Source organism: Corella eumyota, chromosome 3 (assembly GCF_963082875.1).
Source record: "Corella eumyota chromosome 3, kaCorEumy4.1, whole genome shotgun sequence".
In the NCBI taxonomy this organism is placed as follows: Eukaryota; Metazoa; Chordata; class Ascidiacea; order Phlebobranchia; family Corellidae; genus Corella; species Corella eumyota.
In genome coordinates, this window is record NC_137492.1 from 5,553,241 (window position 1) to 5,571,625 (window position 18,385).

General features: G+C 28.2%; 2 protein-coding genes across 2 annotated transcripts; one reads left to right on the top strand and one right to left on the bottom strand.

The window, feature by feature from the left end:
• Window positions 1-941: 941 nt before the first annotated feature.
• LOC145746437 (isoleucine--tRNA ligase, cytoplasmic-like) lies at window positions 942-13,963 on the top strand. The gene is made up of 29 exons (XM_082564720.1): window positions 942-959; window positions 1,035-1,172; window positions 1,538-1,694; window positions 1,898-2,017; window positions 2,277-2,468; window positions 2,779-2,928; window positions 3,271-3,426; window positions 4,004-4,099; window positions 4,339-4,461; window positions 4,982-5,172; window positions 5,612-5,812; window positions 6,079-6,202; window positions 6,571-6,728; window positions 6,812-6,947; window positions 7,191-7,273; window positions 7,365-7,495; window positions 7,834-7,925; window positions 8,063-8,140; window positions 8,302-8,417; window positions 8,850-8,952; window positions 9,132-9,318; window positions 9,786-9,936; window positions 10,416-10,536; window positions 10,919-11,092; window positions 11,693-11,810; window positions 11,885-12,025; window positions 12,265-12,423; window positions 12,963-13,112; window positions 13,299-13,963. The coding sequence occupies exons 2-29, from the start codon at window positions 1,054-1,056 to the stop codon at window positions 13,352-13,354; spliced, it is 3,783 nt and encodes a 1,260-aa protein (XP_082420846.1). The 5' UTR covers window positions 942-959; window positions 1,035-1,053; the 3' UTR covers window positions 13,355-13,963.
• Window positions 13,833-18,146, bottom strand: LOC145746439 (alpha-centractin-like). Its single transcript, XM_082564722.1, has 10 exons — window positions 17,845-18,146; window positions 17,340-17,404; window positions 17,099-17,213; window positions 16,707-16,918; window positions 16,344-16,478; window positions 16,099-16,180; window positions 15,918-16,022; window positions 15,294-15,468; window positions 14,960-15,062; window positions 13,833-14,720 (listed from the first exon to the last, which is right to left on the bottom strand). The coding sequence occupies exons 1-10, from the start codon at window positions 17,890-17,892 to the stop codon at window positions 14,621-14,623; spliced, it is 1,140 nt and encodes a 379-aa protein (XP_082420848.1). The 5' UTR covers window positions 17,893-18,146; the 3' UTR covers window positions 13,833-14,620.
• Window positions 18,147-18,385: the final 239 nt, after the last annotated feature.

Here is an 18,385-nt window from a genome sequence, read left to right on the forward strand (position 1 = left end):
TGTATATTTTTATTTTATTGCCATTATAATTGATGGAGAACACATAATACAACTTAAAACACATAGAAAACTATATAGGATGTAAGACGTATGCAAACAAATGAAACAAAATTTGTAAAGATTAAAAAGAGTTTTAACTTAAAAAAGGTGATTGTTTAAATATTTATTGATTTTGTTAACATTTGTTTTACTTACCAGCCATGGAAAATTTGGATTTTAATATTATCAATTAAAAAAAATATTTCTATTTTCATTTATTTATTTAAAAGTAATGATTTTAAGGCTATTCTTTTTTATTTTTTTATTCCAATATAGTGTTAAGTATTTAACAGATATTAAACGTAAACTAATTAAGTAGTTCGAACCTAAATAAACTTGTGATTGGTGTTTTTTTGGGTATCCAATTACATGATAATTGTTGCGTAACCCAATAGCTTAACAAAAACTCCAGTTTTCAAATATGCTGCCACGTTTTAATAGACTTCAGAAAGTTGTATGTAAGTAAGAAAGTTTCTTGCTAAAATTCTGTAATATCTTACGTAACTTTAAATCCGTGTGTGTGTGTGTTTTTAAAAATAGAATACAGTGTACACAAGTATTTAGGAATAGCAAAATTAAGTTAAACAAATTGTATAAATTTCCAAAATAATAATAAAAAAAGTTAAATATAGCTTTAAATTAAATATTACAGGTACCACATTATTTTATAATAAAACTTAAGTATTATTAAATTAACTTTTTTTTAGTAAACTATATATAAATAAATGTCAATAATATTCACAACCCTTGTCTAGCCTCAATTGTGCCAGTTTGTTATCTTGCAAAACGTGTCATCAGCTTGGTATGGCTGTATGGTGGTGTGGTGTGTAGACTTACAACGCTTTTAATGTAAATAAAGCTGATGTAAAAAAGCTAAAGCTCGTGATATTACGATACAGGCAAAAGAAAATTGCGCAAAAGTACACTTATTTAAAAAAAAGATAAAACAGTTGGTGATACCTGATAGATTTAACACAAAATATTTTATTTTTTAGATAGTAAATAACTTTTACAATGGTCGAGGCTGTTGCTGAAAAAATAGACTTTTCAAAACAGGAAGAAGTTATTTTAAAGCTTTGGGACGACCTTGATGCTTTTCAAACTTCACTGAAACAATCAAAAGGAAAACCAAGGTTTGGTTATTTTAAAATGAAAATTCTTTATAAATTAGTTTGCGTGTTAACTGGTAAATTGATTTTTGTGTAAATAATGGCATTTTAGTAGGACCTATACTGCAGAACTCAAATTTTTTTTGCCAGAGATTTTGCCAGTAAAATTTTCAAATTAAACATTTATGTTGGTCATAACATTCCAATTTTAGTAACATTTCTGTAATTTTTGGTCACTTTTTAGATAATTTATGCCAAATATACATTGCGAAACCCCTGAGTTTTGCAGTTAGGAAGTGGGACCTGAATTTTCTTTTAACCAAACATATTTTTTAGGTTTGGGTTTTAACCAAACATATTTTTGGGTGTTAACCAAACATATTTTTTAGGTTTGGGTTTTATGATGGGCCTCCATTTGCAACTGGTCTTCCCCATTATGGTCACATATTAGCGGGAACAATTAAAGATACAGTGACAAGATGGGCACACCAAAGTGGATTCCATGTGGAAAGAAGATTTGGTTGGGATTGCCATGGATTACCTGTTGTAAGTTCTAAATTATTTGATTTTATATATAAATTATAATAATAACATATTATCAGATCTGTAGTGATTATTAGGTTTGGTAATCACTATGTTAGGAAACTTATAAGGAGAAGATATGTATATATAATATAAAAGTTAATTAAAAGACCGTAAAGTAAATTTGTGTATATACACACAAAATCTAAATTTTTCTTCTTTTTTAGGAATATGAAATTGATAAAGCACTAGAAATTAAAGGTCCAGAAGATGTTGCAAAAATGGGAGTGGGAGAGTACAACAAACAGTGTAGAAATATTGTCATGAGATATTCTGGAGAGTGGGAGGTAAATGTGTTTTAAAAAAAAAATTTTATAAATATTTAAAATAAAAAGTTCATCTTATCAACTGTATAAAAAAAATGTAAAAAAATTAAGAATTAACATATTAACTAAATTCGTACCAACTCGCTAGCTAATAAAGTTGCAAAATTAGAGTTGTTTATTTGCATACTTCAAAGAACTGTTTTTAGTGATTTTAAGAAATTTAAACTATAACTTTTTATAGTATATATGAAAATTTAACTTAATGCCTTCTTTGTAACAGATGATTGTAAAACGACTTGGGCGTTGGATCGACTTTAAAAATGACTACAAAACTTTATATCCCTGGTTTATGGAGACAATTTGGTGGGTATTCAAGCAGTTGTTTGATAAGGGACTTGTGTATCGAGGGTTTAAAGTTATGCCGTTCTCAACAGCTTGTCACACCCCCTTGTCTAATTTCGAAGCAAATCAGGTATAAAAGCCTACCAAACATTTTTTTTTTATTAACTGACTACATCTTAGTTTTTTGTTACTTTAGCTAGTTTGGGATTCTTTTATAATTAGATTATGGGCTATGTATATTGCTTGTCTTAAAATTGCTGTGACATAGATCCAGTGAAAATTGAACCTGAAACCTCTGTGGTAATGCCAAATGTTGTCAACCACTTACAAAACAAATGCTTGCTTTATTATATAATTAATTGATATAACGAGAATTTTATATTAAAATTATGACAAATAATAAACTAAATTTAAAGACATTTTATTGTTTTTTTTTTTAGAATTACAAAGACACTGTGGATCCTGCTGTTATAATTAGTTTTCCTTTAGATGAAGACCCGAACATAAAACTTATTGCTTGGACTACTACTCCATGGACGTTACCCAGTAACCTTGCTCTTTGTGTTAATCCTAAGATGATTTATGTTAAAGTAAGTAGTTTATTTTCTGTATATGGAGAGAAAAATATTAACACTTTTAATAATAAAAAGCTATATGTGTCCAATTTGTAGGCCCTCAAAATAAAAAAGTGTCTTTTGTGGCACGAGTTAAATTATTCCAGGCTTATATTTGTACAAGTTTTAACCGTATTTTAACAATTGAAATGCAGTTTGTAGGTTAGAAAACTGACCAACCAAAAGCCAAAAGTATTTTTTTATTTTAAATTTATTAAACATAAAATTTTTTATTTGGAATTTTAATTTATATATTTATAAATAAGATTCTGTTAAAATAATCAGTAATTCTCTTTTTTTGTTTGTGATCTCATTTAGGTTAAAGACACAGCAACTGGAAATATTTATATTCTCATGGAAGCCCGTCTCATATCATTGTACAAGGGGGAAAATGAATATTCTGTTTTGGAAAAATTTTTGGGGACAACTCTGTTCGGAAAATCTTATGAGCCCCTTTTTCCATATTTTGCTCATGTAAATAATTTTTTAAGATAGTTAGCAGTATTTGCATAACTTAGTACAATTTTATGGGTATGTTTAGTAGTGTACTGAAGGCACCATATCAAAGAGATGAATAAATGTTATGACCCCTTTTGTTACTATAAATTTTAATAGAGTGCAACTTCATTAAAGCAATTTATTGTTAATATTTAACATAAAGGGTTTGGTGATAATGTAAGATTCTATAAACCCAGATAATAAAATTTAATAACTAGTGCATGTTTTAACTAAAATCTTCTCATATTAAAAATAAAACGCCAAAAACTCAAATTTTAAAATCAACGTTTAGCTAAAATTTAAATCAATTTTTTTCGAAAAAAAAAAAGATGTTTTCGAAAGGTTATAGTAGAAAAATAAGTTGAAACAATTGTTTAATTGTTTACAAACTTACATTTTTTTGTAATATAACAATGTTAAATTGACAGTAATTTAATTTAAAACAGAAAATTGATTTTTGTCGTTTTTGTAATAATGCAATATATTGTTTAGTTGGTAAATATTTACCAGCCTGTCTGTAAATAACTTTTTTTTAACAAATTTAATTTTTTAGATGAAAAAAGATGGCGCATTCAGGGTATTGTGTGATAATTATGTGACAGATGACAGTGGTACCGGAGTTGTCCATCAATCTCCCTTCTTTGGAGCCGTAAGTTTTTTTTAATATCAATTTAATATTAATTTTAATAAAGTCGTGGCATCAAGAATATTAAATTTTTTATTATTTTTTTGTGTTATATGAACTTAAACTAAATTAAATATATATATACATAAATTTTTTTGCAAATAGTTTTTAAAATTAAACAAAACAATCAATTGTTTAATAAATATCAAAACTATTTGTTTAAGATATATTTATTTATGTTTTAAGTTATACCTATTTTTTAGGATGATTACCGAATATGTTTAGCAAATAAAATTTTTGAAAAAGATGGAAAACCAGTTTGTCCTGTTGATTTATGCGGAAAGTTTACCGAAGAAGTCACTGATTTCAATGGTATATATGTGAAGGTAACTAAAAAACTTCTTAAATTGCATTATTATGTTAATACCATAAAATGCTTAATTTAGAAATATATTTGCCTCCTGGAAAAATTTTGTTTTAAATTTTTTCAAACAAACTTTAAAGTGGACAAGATGTAATGTATATTTACGCATGTCCAAATTATTGGCCGCAAAATAAACTACCATTTGTAGTGTGTGGGTTAATTTATGCAGGCAATTTTTAAATTAAGATTTGCTTCCCACATTTTAACATTTAAAAGCTGAAACAAAAACACTTGGGTCTGGGCAATCCCCCTAACAAAAATTATAATTTGTCATGAATATATTAAAAAAAACAATGATTGTAGTAATTAAATGATAGAATAATGCATATTTTAGTTAATTAAAAATTAATGCCAACTGTATACCTGCTTTATATTTTTAAAAAAAAAAACATTAAATTTACTTCCCTTTTAAACTACAAAATTTTGTAACTATGTTATCAATTTTAAACTATTAAAAAAATTTTAATTCTATATTCTCTTAGGATGCTGACAAGCTTATCTGCAAGCATTTAAAAAAGGAGGGTAGACTGGTTCACCAAGGTACAACTAAGCATAATTATCCATTCTGTTGGAGGTCTGATACACCACTTATTTACAAAGCCGTACCAAGTTGGTTTATCAGGGTTGAACAGATGCAAGATCAGTTGTTGAAAAACAATGCACAAACATACTGGTAATGTTTTTGTTGTAATAACTAACAGTACCTATCAAATAAACAGAAATTGAGGGATTGACTAAATTTAAATGGGTTAGGGTTTGATTCAAAATATCCATTCAATCTATAGGATTTATTTTATTAATGTGACCCACGATTTAATTTATTTTATCTGATTTGGGGAATTTAGAGTCAAAAACTTTAATATTAAAATTTTAACACAATAAGTTTTAAGGGTATGAAAATTAGGAATGGGCTGATTTGAATTCGAATGTAGTGATAAGTAGTAAGAATATTTAAAATTCGAACTCTCAGAATATTGTTTGATATTTTTTGGCAATAGCAATTTAAGAGACATAGTATTTTTTTTCATTTTTTTTGAAACATCTGCGGTATACCAGTAATTTTAATTTTGCCCTATCTCTATAAAAATGTTAAAGTTAGTTCTATTTTTAAGGGTGCCAGAATTTGTTAAAGAGAAAAGATTTGCCAATTGGCTTCGAGATGCGCATGACTGGGCTATTTCAAGGAATCGCTATTGGGGAACCCCCATCCCGCTTTGGGTCAGTGACGACCTTGAGGAAATTGTCTGCGTGGGGTCGGTCGACGAACTCAGCGAACTGACAGGGGTCAAGGTTACTGACCTCCACAAAGAAAAGTAAGATATTTTTTGATTTCATTTAGTAAATCTAAAATAAAAAAAATTAAAAAAATAACTTTTTTTTTACCAAGTAATTAAAATTAATCATGAAAACTTTCCATTTAATTTTATGTGTTAAAAAAATTAAATTTAATGCCATTTTAGTACTTTTAAACATATTTTTCTAACGCTTTCACATTTGTTTTTATTACTAAAATTGCTAGGTAAAATTTTCATATTTCGTTGTTCTCATTTTTTTTTTATTCTTTAACAATTTTTTTTAGTGTTGATCATCTGACAATCCCTTCAAAAATGGGAAAAGCAAATTTAAAAAGAATCGATGAAGTTTTTGATTGTTGGTTTGAAAGTGGATCTATGCCATATGCTCAACTTCATTATCCATTCGAGGTTAACTTTTATCTTAACTTAAATTTAGCTATGCTAGTTATTTACTCAGTTTCTGTACTAAATTTAATAAATAATTAGATGTTTTTTTGTTGTATTTTTTTTCTAGTTTGTGCTAAAAAATACATGATTATAAGGAATACACTACTATTTGATTGCCTGTCATACAGAATGCATTTTAATTGTCATAATGTGGTCACAACTAATATATGCCTGTGATAATTTACCTGCACACCACAAATATTATTTTGATGGCGTATAAATTAAACTACATGCTATACACTTATATATAATATATTGTACTAGGCTATAATATATATAAATTTTCTGTATTGAAATACCATTTCTATTAATCAATTGTGCATTTGCAGAACAAAAAACAATTCGAGGAAAGTTTTCCGGCAGATTTTATTGCAGAGGGAATTGACCAAACCAGGGGATGGTTTTATACTTTACTGGTGCTTTCAACCAGTCTTTTTGGCAAACCACCTTTTAAGAACCTTATATGTAATGGTTTGATTCTAGCAAGGTAAAACCATATCCTGATTTGAATACCGTGTTCTTTGATTTTTAGGTTATTAAGATTACAAAAAGTTAATTTTTTTCCAACAGTGATGGAACAAAAATGAGCAAGAGAAAGAAAAACTATCCGGACCCCATGGAGATCATAAACTCTTACGGATCGGATGCTCTTCGTCTTTACCTCATCAATTCTCCAGTTGTACGAGCAGAGAATCTTAGGTTTCAGGTTTGTGGATTGTTTTGTTAGAGTTTTAATTTCCTTAACCTGTAGGTCAATCAAGTTAGATTTAAATTCTTGTTTAAAAGTCTGTAACTTAAATCACAGTTATTTGTAAGTGCTGTGCCTAAGTGATTATACTTCGTCTTCTATGGGTCGTGAACTTGAGACCTTAAGGGCCATAAAGAGTAATCAACAAGCAGTATTTAGTTATATTATTAAGTCGAAAGTATTTAATTTTTTTATATATAGGCAAATGGAGTTAGAGATATTCTAAAGGATGTATTCTTACCTTGGTACAATGCATATCGCTTTCTGATTCAGAATATAATTCGGTAAGTGAATTTTGCTACGTTCAAAATACTGTTTGTAGGAAAAATAAAATAAAAAATAAGCTAATTAGGATTTTTTAATTGTTGAATTTAGACTACAGAAAGAAGAAGGTCTCAAGTTCGAATACCACGAAGAGGACCTCGGAAGCTCGACTAACATTATGGACAGATGGATCCTCTCATTTACACAAACTCTGGTTAAATATGTTAAAGTGGAAATGAAAGGTAAACTAATATATTAAAAAGAGGTTTTGTTTATATACAATACATTAACCATTTGGCCCTGAGTTTTTTTATATTCACTACTAAATTAACAGGGCTTTTATTTTATACTATTAAGGCTCTGTGTTCAAATAAAATTCAAGTCTTCTTTATTTTTGTCTAAAATAAATTTTTAGTCGTTAGAAAAACAAATATTATATTATTAAGTTTCACAATTAAAATTTAATTTAACATAAATGAATAAATATGATGCAAATATTAAAAAAAAATTGTATATATAACGAGTTTTTGCATGTTGTATTTCCAACCGATATTTAAATAAAAAAGTTTTTATTTTTCAGCTTATCATTTATATGCTGTCATTCCTCGTTTGGTGAAGTTTGTAGAACTTTTGACCAATTGGTATGTCAGATCCAATAGAAGGCGTTTAAAGGTAATATATAAAAAATATTTTCGTTGTATATGTAATAAATATAATTTTGGTAACTGTCTTTTAGCTTTAATTCCTGTAGTTTACTTAATATTTTTTTTTATTTTAATTTATTATATAAAATATGTTTGATTTCTTAGGGAGAAGGCGGTTTAGTGGATTGTCAAAATGCATTGCAAACTTTGTTGAGTGTTATATACACCATGATTCGATTAATGGTGAATTATTTTTTTTATAAAACCCGTTTCTGCTTTACTGTAAAATTCAAAAAAAATAGTTTTTTTTAAGTTTTCTAAAAATCTATTTTGTTAATTATTTTTTTGTTGTTATTTTATTTATTATTATATTAAATTATTTTTTTTTTAAATATATTTTACAGGGGCCTTTCACGCCATTTTTGACTGAGACTATGTACCAAAATCTTCGCAAAATTATGCCTGGTCTTCAGTCATCAGAATATGCAAGCATCCATTATCTTATGCTTCCTGAAACCATGTTAGTTATCTATTTTTACATGATCCAACATTATTTTATTTAGTTTATCAAATAAGTATAAGAACTTGATTGGTCTTATTTATGTTGTGTATATATTGTGTACAATTAATAATTATTATTTTATGTGTTTGGTTGGGGCCTTGATGTAGTGGTAAGAACATTTAACTTCACAACATAAGTTTATCGGTTTTCCGTTGCTTTTATGTTGAAACATTCAATTAAGTAAAGTGTTTAACTGATACAAATGCTAGTCAGGATCAAAGCCAATTGGCAGATTAGTTATCTGGTATTGATAACCATTAATATCCAAATTTGCCAAAGGCAATTTAAGACTTTTTCAAGGTATCAATATTACATTAAGTCTGTTGAGTCAGCCTTCCCATGTTGCTAAGAAGTATATTTAAAAACTAAGTAATAAAATTATTTCTTTAGCGAAAACTTGATTGATGTTAACGTAGAAAGAGCCGTCTCTCGCATGCAAGCTGTTGTTGAGCTAGCTCGTGTTATAAGAGACAGAAAAACTTTGCCTACCAAGGTATTTTCCATGAACAATTTTTTGCAACTTTAATTTGCAGCTTTTGTAATAATATGTATTTAGTTTATTTTAACAATTAGTTGTTTTTTTCTTATTTTCTAGATTTCTTTATACTTTTTTTAAATTTTTTTTTTAAATTAAAAAAAAAAATTCTTTTATATTTGTCTTCATCATTTTAGTATCCTCTTCCCGAGTTAGTGGTCATCCATAAGGATCCTGGCTATCTCGATGACATCAAGCAATTGGAGAGTTATGTCACAGAGGAGTTAAACGTGCGCAACATCACTTTGTCATCAGACAAGGATAAATACGGGGTTCAATTAAGAGCGGAACCGGATCATATGATCCTTGGAAAGCGACTGAAAGGTTCATGATAAAAGATATTTTAATTTTGTTTATGTTAACTAGTCAGTCCCCCGCCCTACGACTGATATTTTAATCGTCGTGATATAGTTACAACTTAGAACTTATATTTGCCCACAATAATTAGCATCACAAATGGCAGTTTACTTTTTTTGTAGGCCTTTAAATTGAACATACATATATTTCATCCACAAAGTTTTGTTGTATATATGATTAAAACTAACTTAATCAGTAATTTAATCAAAATGAAAATAAGTAATGTTAAAATGAAAATGACATCTTGCATAAATTACGGCTTTGTTATTTTTTTATTAATTTTAAATGCTATATAAACTGTTTTTTATTGCAGTAAATTTACTAACAAATGGTTTAACAAAATTTTTTTAGTGTTGGAGTATAATGTATGTTGATATTTGTATTTAAGACCTAACCAAATTACAAACAATGAGTTTAAGGCTTTTTTTGTTTAGGTGACTTCAAGCAAGTTACAGCGCTTATAAAGGCAATGTCGAATGACGATGTTGAACTTTTCCAGAAAACTGGTGAAGTTGAATTGATGGGTCATCTTTTAAAGAAAGGAGACCTGAGAACCATTTACCAATTTGCTCAAGAAAATTCAAAGTTCGATTTGTTTGTTGTTTTTTTCTTGCTTAATTTTTTTTCACTTAACTTAAAAAATACAATTAGCAATACACTATCGAATGGACCGGCAGCATGGTGTAGTGGAAAACAACTTGCTACACCACCATGAGGTCGTGGGTTCAATCCCTACTGAGCTCATGCTGCCCTTGAGTAAGGCACTATAAACGGTATGAACTCCTGCTGAGCCAGCACATAATCAGCAGAATAATAATCGGGCAAATATAATCTATAATTTTCCAAATTATCACAGGCAACTCGAGACTGGGTCGGAGTAACTGATGTTACTCTATGTTTAAGTCGCACATTCGACTTTCCCACATCGAGGATAAAGATATATACAAAAAAAAAAGAATGACTAAAATAATGGTTTAAATTTATGTAAGACTGCTTGACCACGCTTATTAAAATTTTACAAATTTATTTTGTTTTGCAGTTTGTCAAATATTTTTTGTTTTCAGATATGCTGCACATTCAGACAACGACGTATTAGTTTTGTTAAATACTGTTCCAGATCAATCTATGTTGGATGAGGGAATGGCTAGAGAAATAGTTAATCGAATTCAAAAATTAAGAAAAAAGGTAAAACTTTTATGTAACAGAATGTGATAAACATTTTTGCATAGTAATTATTTACTAACACTACTCAAGATAAATTCTATATGAAATGGGGTTTAGTGGATGTATGTACATCAAATTTATAGGCCTTAAAATAAAAAAACTGCCATTTGTAGTGTGCTAATAAATTACTTAGAACATATATTATTTGCCACCATATTACAACATTTAACTTTTAGTTAATACAATTACTAAGTAATTTGCAAACACAATTTTTTTAAGTAAATATATATATACATTTTTTTTATTTTTGAAACTGTAAATGTGTATTTTCTTGGTAAATGTGTTTTTTTCTGCCAGTTTTACATTAAAAAACAAAGATTTTTAAATTTCCAATTTTTTGCAGGCAAAACTTGTCCCAACTGATGATGTCACAGTATTTTATGACATCAGCGGTGGTGATGGGTACTTGAAAAAAGTGGCAGTGGAATATGGTAATTACATTACTACAACAATAAAATCACCGTTCCTAACTTACCCCGTCCCATTATGTGACATTCTTATACAAGAAAAAGCTCAGGTATTTTATAATCTAAATATATATATCTTTTTTATGTATTTTTATTCTCAATGTTGAACGGTTTACTTCACAACCTAACCATAGAGTAACAACTGCTACCCCGACCCAGTCTTGAGTTGCCTTTAACAGTTTAGGATACTATTAATTATAGTTGCCCAATAATTAACCTGCTGATTAAGTGCTGGCTCTGAAGGAGTTTATACCGTTTATATTGCCTTACTCAAGGGCGCTACAGCATGAGAGCAGTGGGGATTAAATCCCTGACCTAACGTAGTGTAGCGATTGTTCTGACTACTACAACACGGTGCCGGTCATATGAAAGCTTAGTTATATAGAAATATAAAAGATTAGTTATATAGAAAATAATATATAGAAAGCGTTGTTGCATACATATATATATAAAACTGCGCCTTACTATTTAAATTTGTTGTGCTTTACAATCAAAAAACTACCATTTAAGTGTGCTGGTAAATTAACACAGGTATATATTAGTTGCAAGTTCGGACCATATTTTAACTTGCAAAATGCAGCTAGTAGAGGTGGATTTCAAATTTTAGTCATCTTTTTGTAAAAATCATAAAAATTAATTTTTTTTTTAAGTTCACTTCTTTGACCAAGGGGACCTTAGAACTGACTCTCGTGAAAGGTCATGTGACCAAGGACCAATCAGCTTGTAGATTTGTTAATGTGATGTTACGCTCCAATGGTTTGTTGTCAGGTAGTAATAAATTTTATTGTAATGTTTCCAAAATATTTTTAAAAAATTTCTAAATTTTTTGTTATGGCAATAAGGTCAAGCTTCAGTAATTTTGCTTGAAAATCCTCGAAATTGCCCGACAGTTCGAAATGTTCAAGAATTGAAATCATTGGTTGTAAAGTTGTATAATCTTGATCAAAATTCGAAAATCAATTTGGTTCAACTTCAAAATGAAGGTAAAACTTAAATCTTAATTATTTAAGGAAAAAAAATTTGTTGATATTATTTTTTCAGTTTCTAGTTTAAGAATTTTTTTTTGCATGTAGTACTAGTCGTGAAAATGCTACAAAATTTGTTTAATCTAAAAAAAAACTTTTTACAAAACATCTTACGAATTTTTTCTTTTTTTTTTTTTTAATTTTTTTTGAGAAAAAGTTATTAGCTAATTTAATTTAAATATGTTAACTAATATTAGAAACTCCAATGAACTCTGTGCTACCAGTTTCTGGTTCAGTATTGATCGCTGACGTTTCCTCTCCTAATTTTACTCTGAAACCAAATCAATCAAAAGTTCAACCAACCAAAATGGCTTGTCCGAATATCAATGTTAAGTTAACTAAGGGAGAAAACAGAAGTAAGTTAAAGAATTTTTAAATGTGATCGTACATAATTATTATGTTATACTTACTTGTTATCAGTTTAAACTAATTTAAAAAAAAAATTTTTTGTTTTTTACATATTTTTAATAGAAGAAGTACAACTTTTATTTGCATTTTTTTATCTGCAATGTGTAAGGGCTGATTTTATGACCTAAACATATAGTAACATAAGTTTCCCTGGCCCAGTCTAAAGTTGAATCTGCTGATTGGACTTTATGATTGGAGGTAATAGCAGTCATTCATAGCACCAAACTTAAACCGAGGACCTCATGTTGTAAAACCAATGGTTTTAAAAACTACAACATGCTTCAAGTTTAAAGCCTAAACATTGACCAATTTTTATTATTGCAGCAAAGTCTTGATAACATTACTTTTAATTATTTACTAGTGAAATGAGGTTATATCCTCGCTGCATTATGCAATCGTTCAAAGTGCATGAAATCTAACAAACTCCTTGTATTATCTAATAGTGTCATTGAATATATTTAACAATAAAATTGATAATTTTAACGAGGTGGTGGTGATGCAGTTGGAGTCATTCTTCTCGAAAACCCAGTGACCCAAAACAAAATCACATGGGAGCAGTTGTCACATAATGTTGCATCTATGTTTGGTCAAAGAGAAAAAACAGCAAAAGTGTTTGGTGACGTCTCTTTAACACAAGGTTGGTAGATTTCATAATATTATATTAATATTTTTTTATTGTTGGGTACCGAAAAGTTTGAGACCTGATATCTTTCTTTTAACTCTCTTATTATTAATATACACATTGTTTAACTTTAAAAACATATTTGAAGATTTGGAATAAAAAATAAAATATTATTTAATTTTTTAACGATTTTTTATTCAGAATTAAAATCAATGGAAGATGTTGCAAACCATGATGTTGTATACATTGCTATATAAGCCCCTTTAAAAGTTGCATGAAGTCACAAATTAAGAAAATTCATTTTTGCTTTTTTATTTATTTAGTTTGCTAGTTGGTGTTAGCTTAAAATTTATCATGTTCAAAAAATGTATGGGGTTACTTAATTTTGGAAAACAATTTCATCTGTAATTGTAAGCAGACTCTGTATAAGAGAATATAACACGTTATCTGAAGACCTTATTTTTTACCTTAAAAATATAAGCAAAAGTCTATGCATTAAAAGAAAAATTTACATTTCATGAAAATAAATTTTACTTTTGTGTGTTTGACATTAAACTAAATTGCATTTAAACCATGGTCCATTCTGAAGTACTCCCTTTTTAAGTATTGCATTTTACATATATGTGTGTTCTAGTTGAATATGGTAATTAAATTTAATTGCTTAATAGTAAAAAAACTAGTCAGCTTTGCTATGTTATCTGAACTTTAACTTTCTTTTCAGTAACTACATATGCACAATCAAACAAGTTTGTTAAACATATAAAAATATTTGAAACAACCGATATAGATTAGTTTTCTACGAAAGCTAAGTTTTACAATAAACAAGCAGTCACAATAACACGAAAATAGTAGCTTCATGCAATTAAATTAAATGCCTTAATTAATTCAATACTATTGATTTGCTAGAAGTAGTAAAAAATAGAATTGCAGCACATTATATTGAGTTTATTAGAAAATACATTATTGTAAGGATAGTATTTGTAGAAGTATGTAAAATCTTGAACATTAAATATGGGTAGTAAGTAAGTGTAATAGTTATTTTCTTCTACAGAGAATTTGTATCTGTACTCTATTTAAAAGGTAAATTAAGTTAGGGTTATAACATTTATAAATCATCTTTGCAAAGAACTCAAAAACAATATATTTTACGAATTAATTTGGTAATTTAAAAAAAAATTATTTTGTAACATATTTTCTAAAAAAGTAGTACAAAATAATATAACTATATAGGCTATGGAACTTTTTTTGATGTGTTTATACTAATAAAGTTACAAAATATAGAAGAAACTTTAATTAACAACAATAGTACCAATTTTTTGAATAAACGAATAACACTCAAATGTCTGAAATATAATGTTTTTAAAAATTTCTGTCATAGTTTACAAAAAATATAATTTAAAATACAACACAAACCCCTAATAATAACATTTTTTCATGCAGACCCCATTTTAAGTTAGTTTTACCCACTAACTATAGAAAATATTTTATTTCTTAAAAAATGTATGATAGTAATGGTTATAAAACTAAAACATTTTTTTATGAATGATATGTTTGCTTTCTTCATATTCTGCTTTACTAACCCATATCTTCTTAAAAGTGTCCAATGATGCTAATATAGAACCTCTACAAAATAGAAAGGATTTATGTGGTAAAATATTATTTTTTTATAATTCAACTTTAATTTTTATAAAATCAAGTTCAGTAGATGAAATATGTACATACATACATATATGGATTGGTTAATTTATATTGCAATTATGATATATTAGCTGTGAGTTATGACCATATAAAGGCAATTAAAATGAAACCCAGAATGAGGCCAATTGACTAATTTAGTAAAAAAATACAAAAAATTAATTTACCCAATCCAAGTTGAATATAAACGTTCGGGTGACGATAAGATTTTTAATTTGACATCTTTGGGTGCAAGTCTTTTCGCTTCATTCATAAATCGATCCCCAAAACCTATTATTTTTTATTTTTGCAAACATATTTTTATTGGTAGAAATAGTCTATTAGAGGTCCTTAACAAAATTTAATTATTTTATAGTGACTAAAAATTAAAAACAAACAAGTAAACCTAAAAAAATATGAGATCGTATATTAGGCAAATAAGAAAAAGGTATAACAAATTTTTGAACAGAAGTAAAAAATAGTGAATATATATATCTAAATTCTATGCTTAATGGTACCGACCTTTAAATAATGTTGAGCCTCCAGATAGGACAATGTTTTGATATAAAGTTCTTCTTAAATCTCTGTCAGATTTTTGAATACTGTAGGAAAGAACCTCATGAATTCCTAGACCTTCTTCCCCAATTAATTCTGGTTGAAATAAAACTTCTGGTGCACAATACTTAGCAGAACCAATCTAAAAATATCAAATTAATATCGGCATAAGTTGTGTAGTAATAAGAACACTTGGCTTCACAACATGAGGTCATTGGTTTGATTCCCACTGCTTTCATATTGTAGAACTTTTAAGTAAGGTGCTATAAGCGGTATGAACTCCTGTTGAGCCCAAAACCAATCAGCAAGTAAGTTATTTGGCAATATGCTTAAGAATGGGTTGGGGTAACAGATTTAACCCTATGTTTAGGCCATCAAATCCCCTTTTTTAATCAAGAAAAAAATGTTATTTAATATCATGTCCCAAAACAAAGCAAATTAAGCTGTTGATAAAATTTAATAACAATACTTACAGATTACAGTTTTTTAAATAAGCTCCATTTGGCAACAAAAGATTTAGAATTTTATCTGTGTAAGTACTGTAGTATATATATATATATATAGGCTATTTGACATGTAACAAAATATTACTTTTATGTAAGTTCCATCAGGAAGTTGATAATGTTTTTTGTCATCTGTGTTAGGTGGAACTAAACCTTCATCTTTTACTGCATTTGGTGACAAATAACATGCTTTCTAAATAAAAAAAAAATCATATGATATATATATACAGGTTAAATACAGTTATATAGATATACAAAGTATTACACACCTCTTTTATTGTCTTGATCATTTCCCTTTCTGATGAAGTTTTAAATATATGACCTTCTTTTCTTAGGAGAAGTTGTAAATAGCTGCAAATGAAAAATTTGTTTGTTGAAATTATAGTCATTATTGAGAAGAAAAAACTGGGTTTTTAAATTTATTATAAGTTTTTTTGAACAATACTTAGTTTAGATCAAAATAGTATCAAAAAGAGCGGGGATCTGTAGCAAAAAGTTTTTAAATCGTAATTACCTAGTTACATCTCTTCCGGCAATATCTGTTCTAACAATCGAGTTGGGCAAAGAAAATCCCTCGTAAATTGGGACCGAATGGGTAACTCCATCACCTGCATCAACCACTACTCCAGTTGTCTTTCCAGTTGAATAACTAACCAAAAATTTTTTTTATAAATATTGTGACTATCAAAAATGCAGACATTCCTGTCTAAGGATTTAAAGTTTATTTCATTTTGTCTTTGAGTTTTTGGCCTATTTAATCAAATTTTTTTTAATTAGAAAATTAAAAGTCCAAAAATACAAAATTAGCTCAAGAACAACTGACAGTTTAAATTAAAACAGCAGGAAATGATAAAATTTATATGAACTTTTAACTTACAGTGATAAAACAGCTTGTATTGACACAAAAAATGCAGGAACGTTAAATGTTTCGAAAAAGATTTCTGCAGCACGCTCACGATTTAATCTGGGGTTTAAAGGAGCTTCGGTAAGTAAAACTGGGTGCTCTTCCGGAGTAGTTTGAAGTCCATTTTTAGAGTAGACGAATTGCCAAATTAGTTCCATATCATTCCAATCAGTAATAATGCCATGCTAAATATAACAGAAAAAAACATCAAAAAATGAAAATTTTTAAACTGGTCCAAGGTATGATTGGTAAATTGTCAGTTTGTCATTTAGTTATTACATTAAAAACATTTTTCGAAACAAAAAAATTTCATTATTTATAATTGCAATTGTCCTTTTACAACTGATAAATATAAATGTGTATACCTCCATTGGATATCGGATTTTTAGAATACCCTTGTGCTCTTGTGCTTTGGGGCCAATAAAAATATCACCTTCTAACGCACCAGCCATAACTCGAGAATGCTTAGGGCGCCCAATACTAAAATTAAATTTATTTCAATTATAACTAACTTCGTAATTATGTGACTTCACGTTTCGAGATTTTTATTACATTATAAATAATATACAGTTTGACACAAACAAATATATGATATTATTAACTAACTAGTTTGGAAAATAAGATTTCGGAACTTGGTCTCCAGCAAACCCAGCTTTCACCATCCCCGAACCCTGAAAAAAAGAAAAGTTAAATATCTTTCACTAATATTTTAGTTTAAACTATGTTAATAACAAATTTATATAATTATAACTCTTAGTTATTTTTACATTTTTTTCGTATATAAATTTATCCTCGATGTGGAAAGGCCTAATGCGTGACCTAAACATAGAGTAACGTCAGTTACTCATACGCAGTCTCGAGTTGCCTTTAGTAGTTTGGGATATTATAGAGATTATATTTGCCCGGTAATTATGCTGTTAATTAGTGCTGGCTCAGCAGGAGTTCATACCGTTTATAGCGCCTTACTTTAGAGTGCTAAAGCATGAGAGCAGTGGGGATTGAACCCATGAACTCATGTGTGATGTAGCAAGTGTTCTTACCACTAAACCACACAGCCATTTTTTTTACCTCTACACCACATTACAAAAGCTAAAATATAGCAGAAACTTACATTATCTATTACAACAGGTTGGTTGGCAATGACCTCGTAAGAATTCATATTGGTGTTGCTTGAACCTTGCTTTTTATTGATTGGAGTTATTAATATAAACCTTATTTGTTAGAAGTTATTTAAAAACAAACAGCAATTATCAGATTATTTAATGCAATATTCAGATAATTAGAAGCATACAAGATTACAAAAATCTAATAATAATCAAACGAAACAACACTATACACGCAATAATATGAAAGCAGTAGGAATTGAACCCAATATGTTAGTTAATTTGGATAAGCAAAATAAATAGTTGACATAATATAGCTATACACTACTTAAGCAGCAAAGTTTTAGTAATGACATATGTACCGAAAAAAACGGATATTCGTAAAATTAGCGTTTACAAATTATTTAAATCACTGATACAAAAAATTAAAATTGAAACCAGATTTAAACTGTTATAGCAGGCCTTTTTAAATTGCCAACTAAAATACAATATATAGCTAGGCAAAAAACAAATATTTTGGTACCATATTTAGCTGAAATTGTTATTTGG

Coding starts and splice junctions, on each gene's coding strand:
- LOC145746437 (XM_082564720.1), top strand. CDS start 1,054: ATGGTCGAGGCTGTTGCTGAAAAAATAGACTTTTCAAAACAGGAAGAA. Junction 7,926..8,062: donor CCAATAGAAGGCGTTTAAAG/GTAATATATAAA, acceptor TTGATTTCTTAG/GGAGAAGGCGGTTTAGTGGA. Junction 11,811..11,884: donor CTCCAATGGTTTGTTGTCAG/GTAGTAATAAAT, acceptor TATGGCAATAAG/GTCAAGCTTCAGTAATTTTG.
- LOC145746439 (XM_082564722.1), bottom strand. CDS start 17,892: ATGAATTCTTACGAGGTCATTGCCAACCAACCTGTTGTAATAGATAAT. Junction 16,181..16,343: donor GCCGGAAGAGATGTAACTAG/GTAATTACGATT, acceptor TTTCATTTGCAG/CTATTTACAACTTCTCCTAA. Junction 15,469..15,917: donor CTGATGGAACTTACATAAAA/GTAATATTTTGT, acceptor TGATATTTTTAG/ATTGGTTCTGCTAAGTATTG.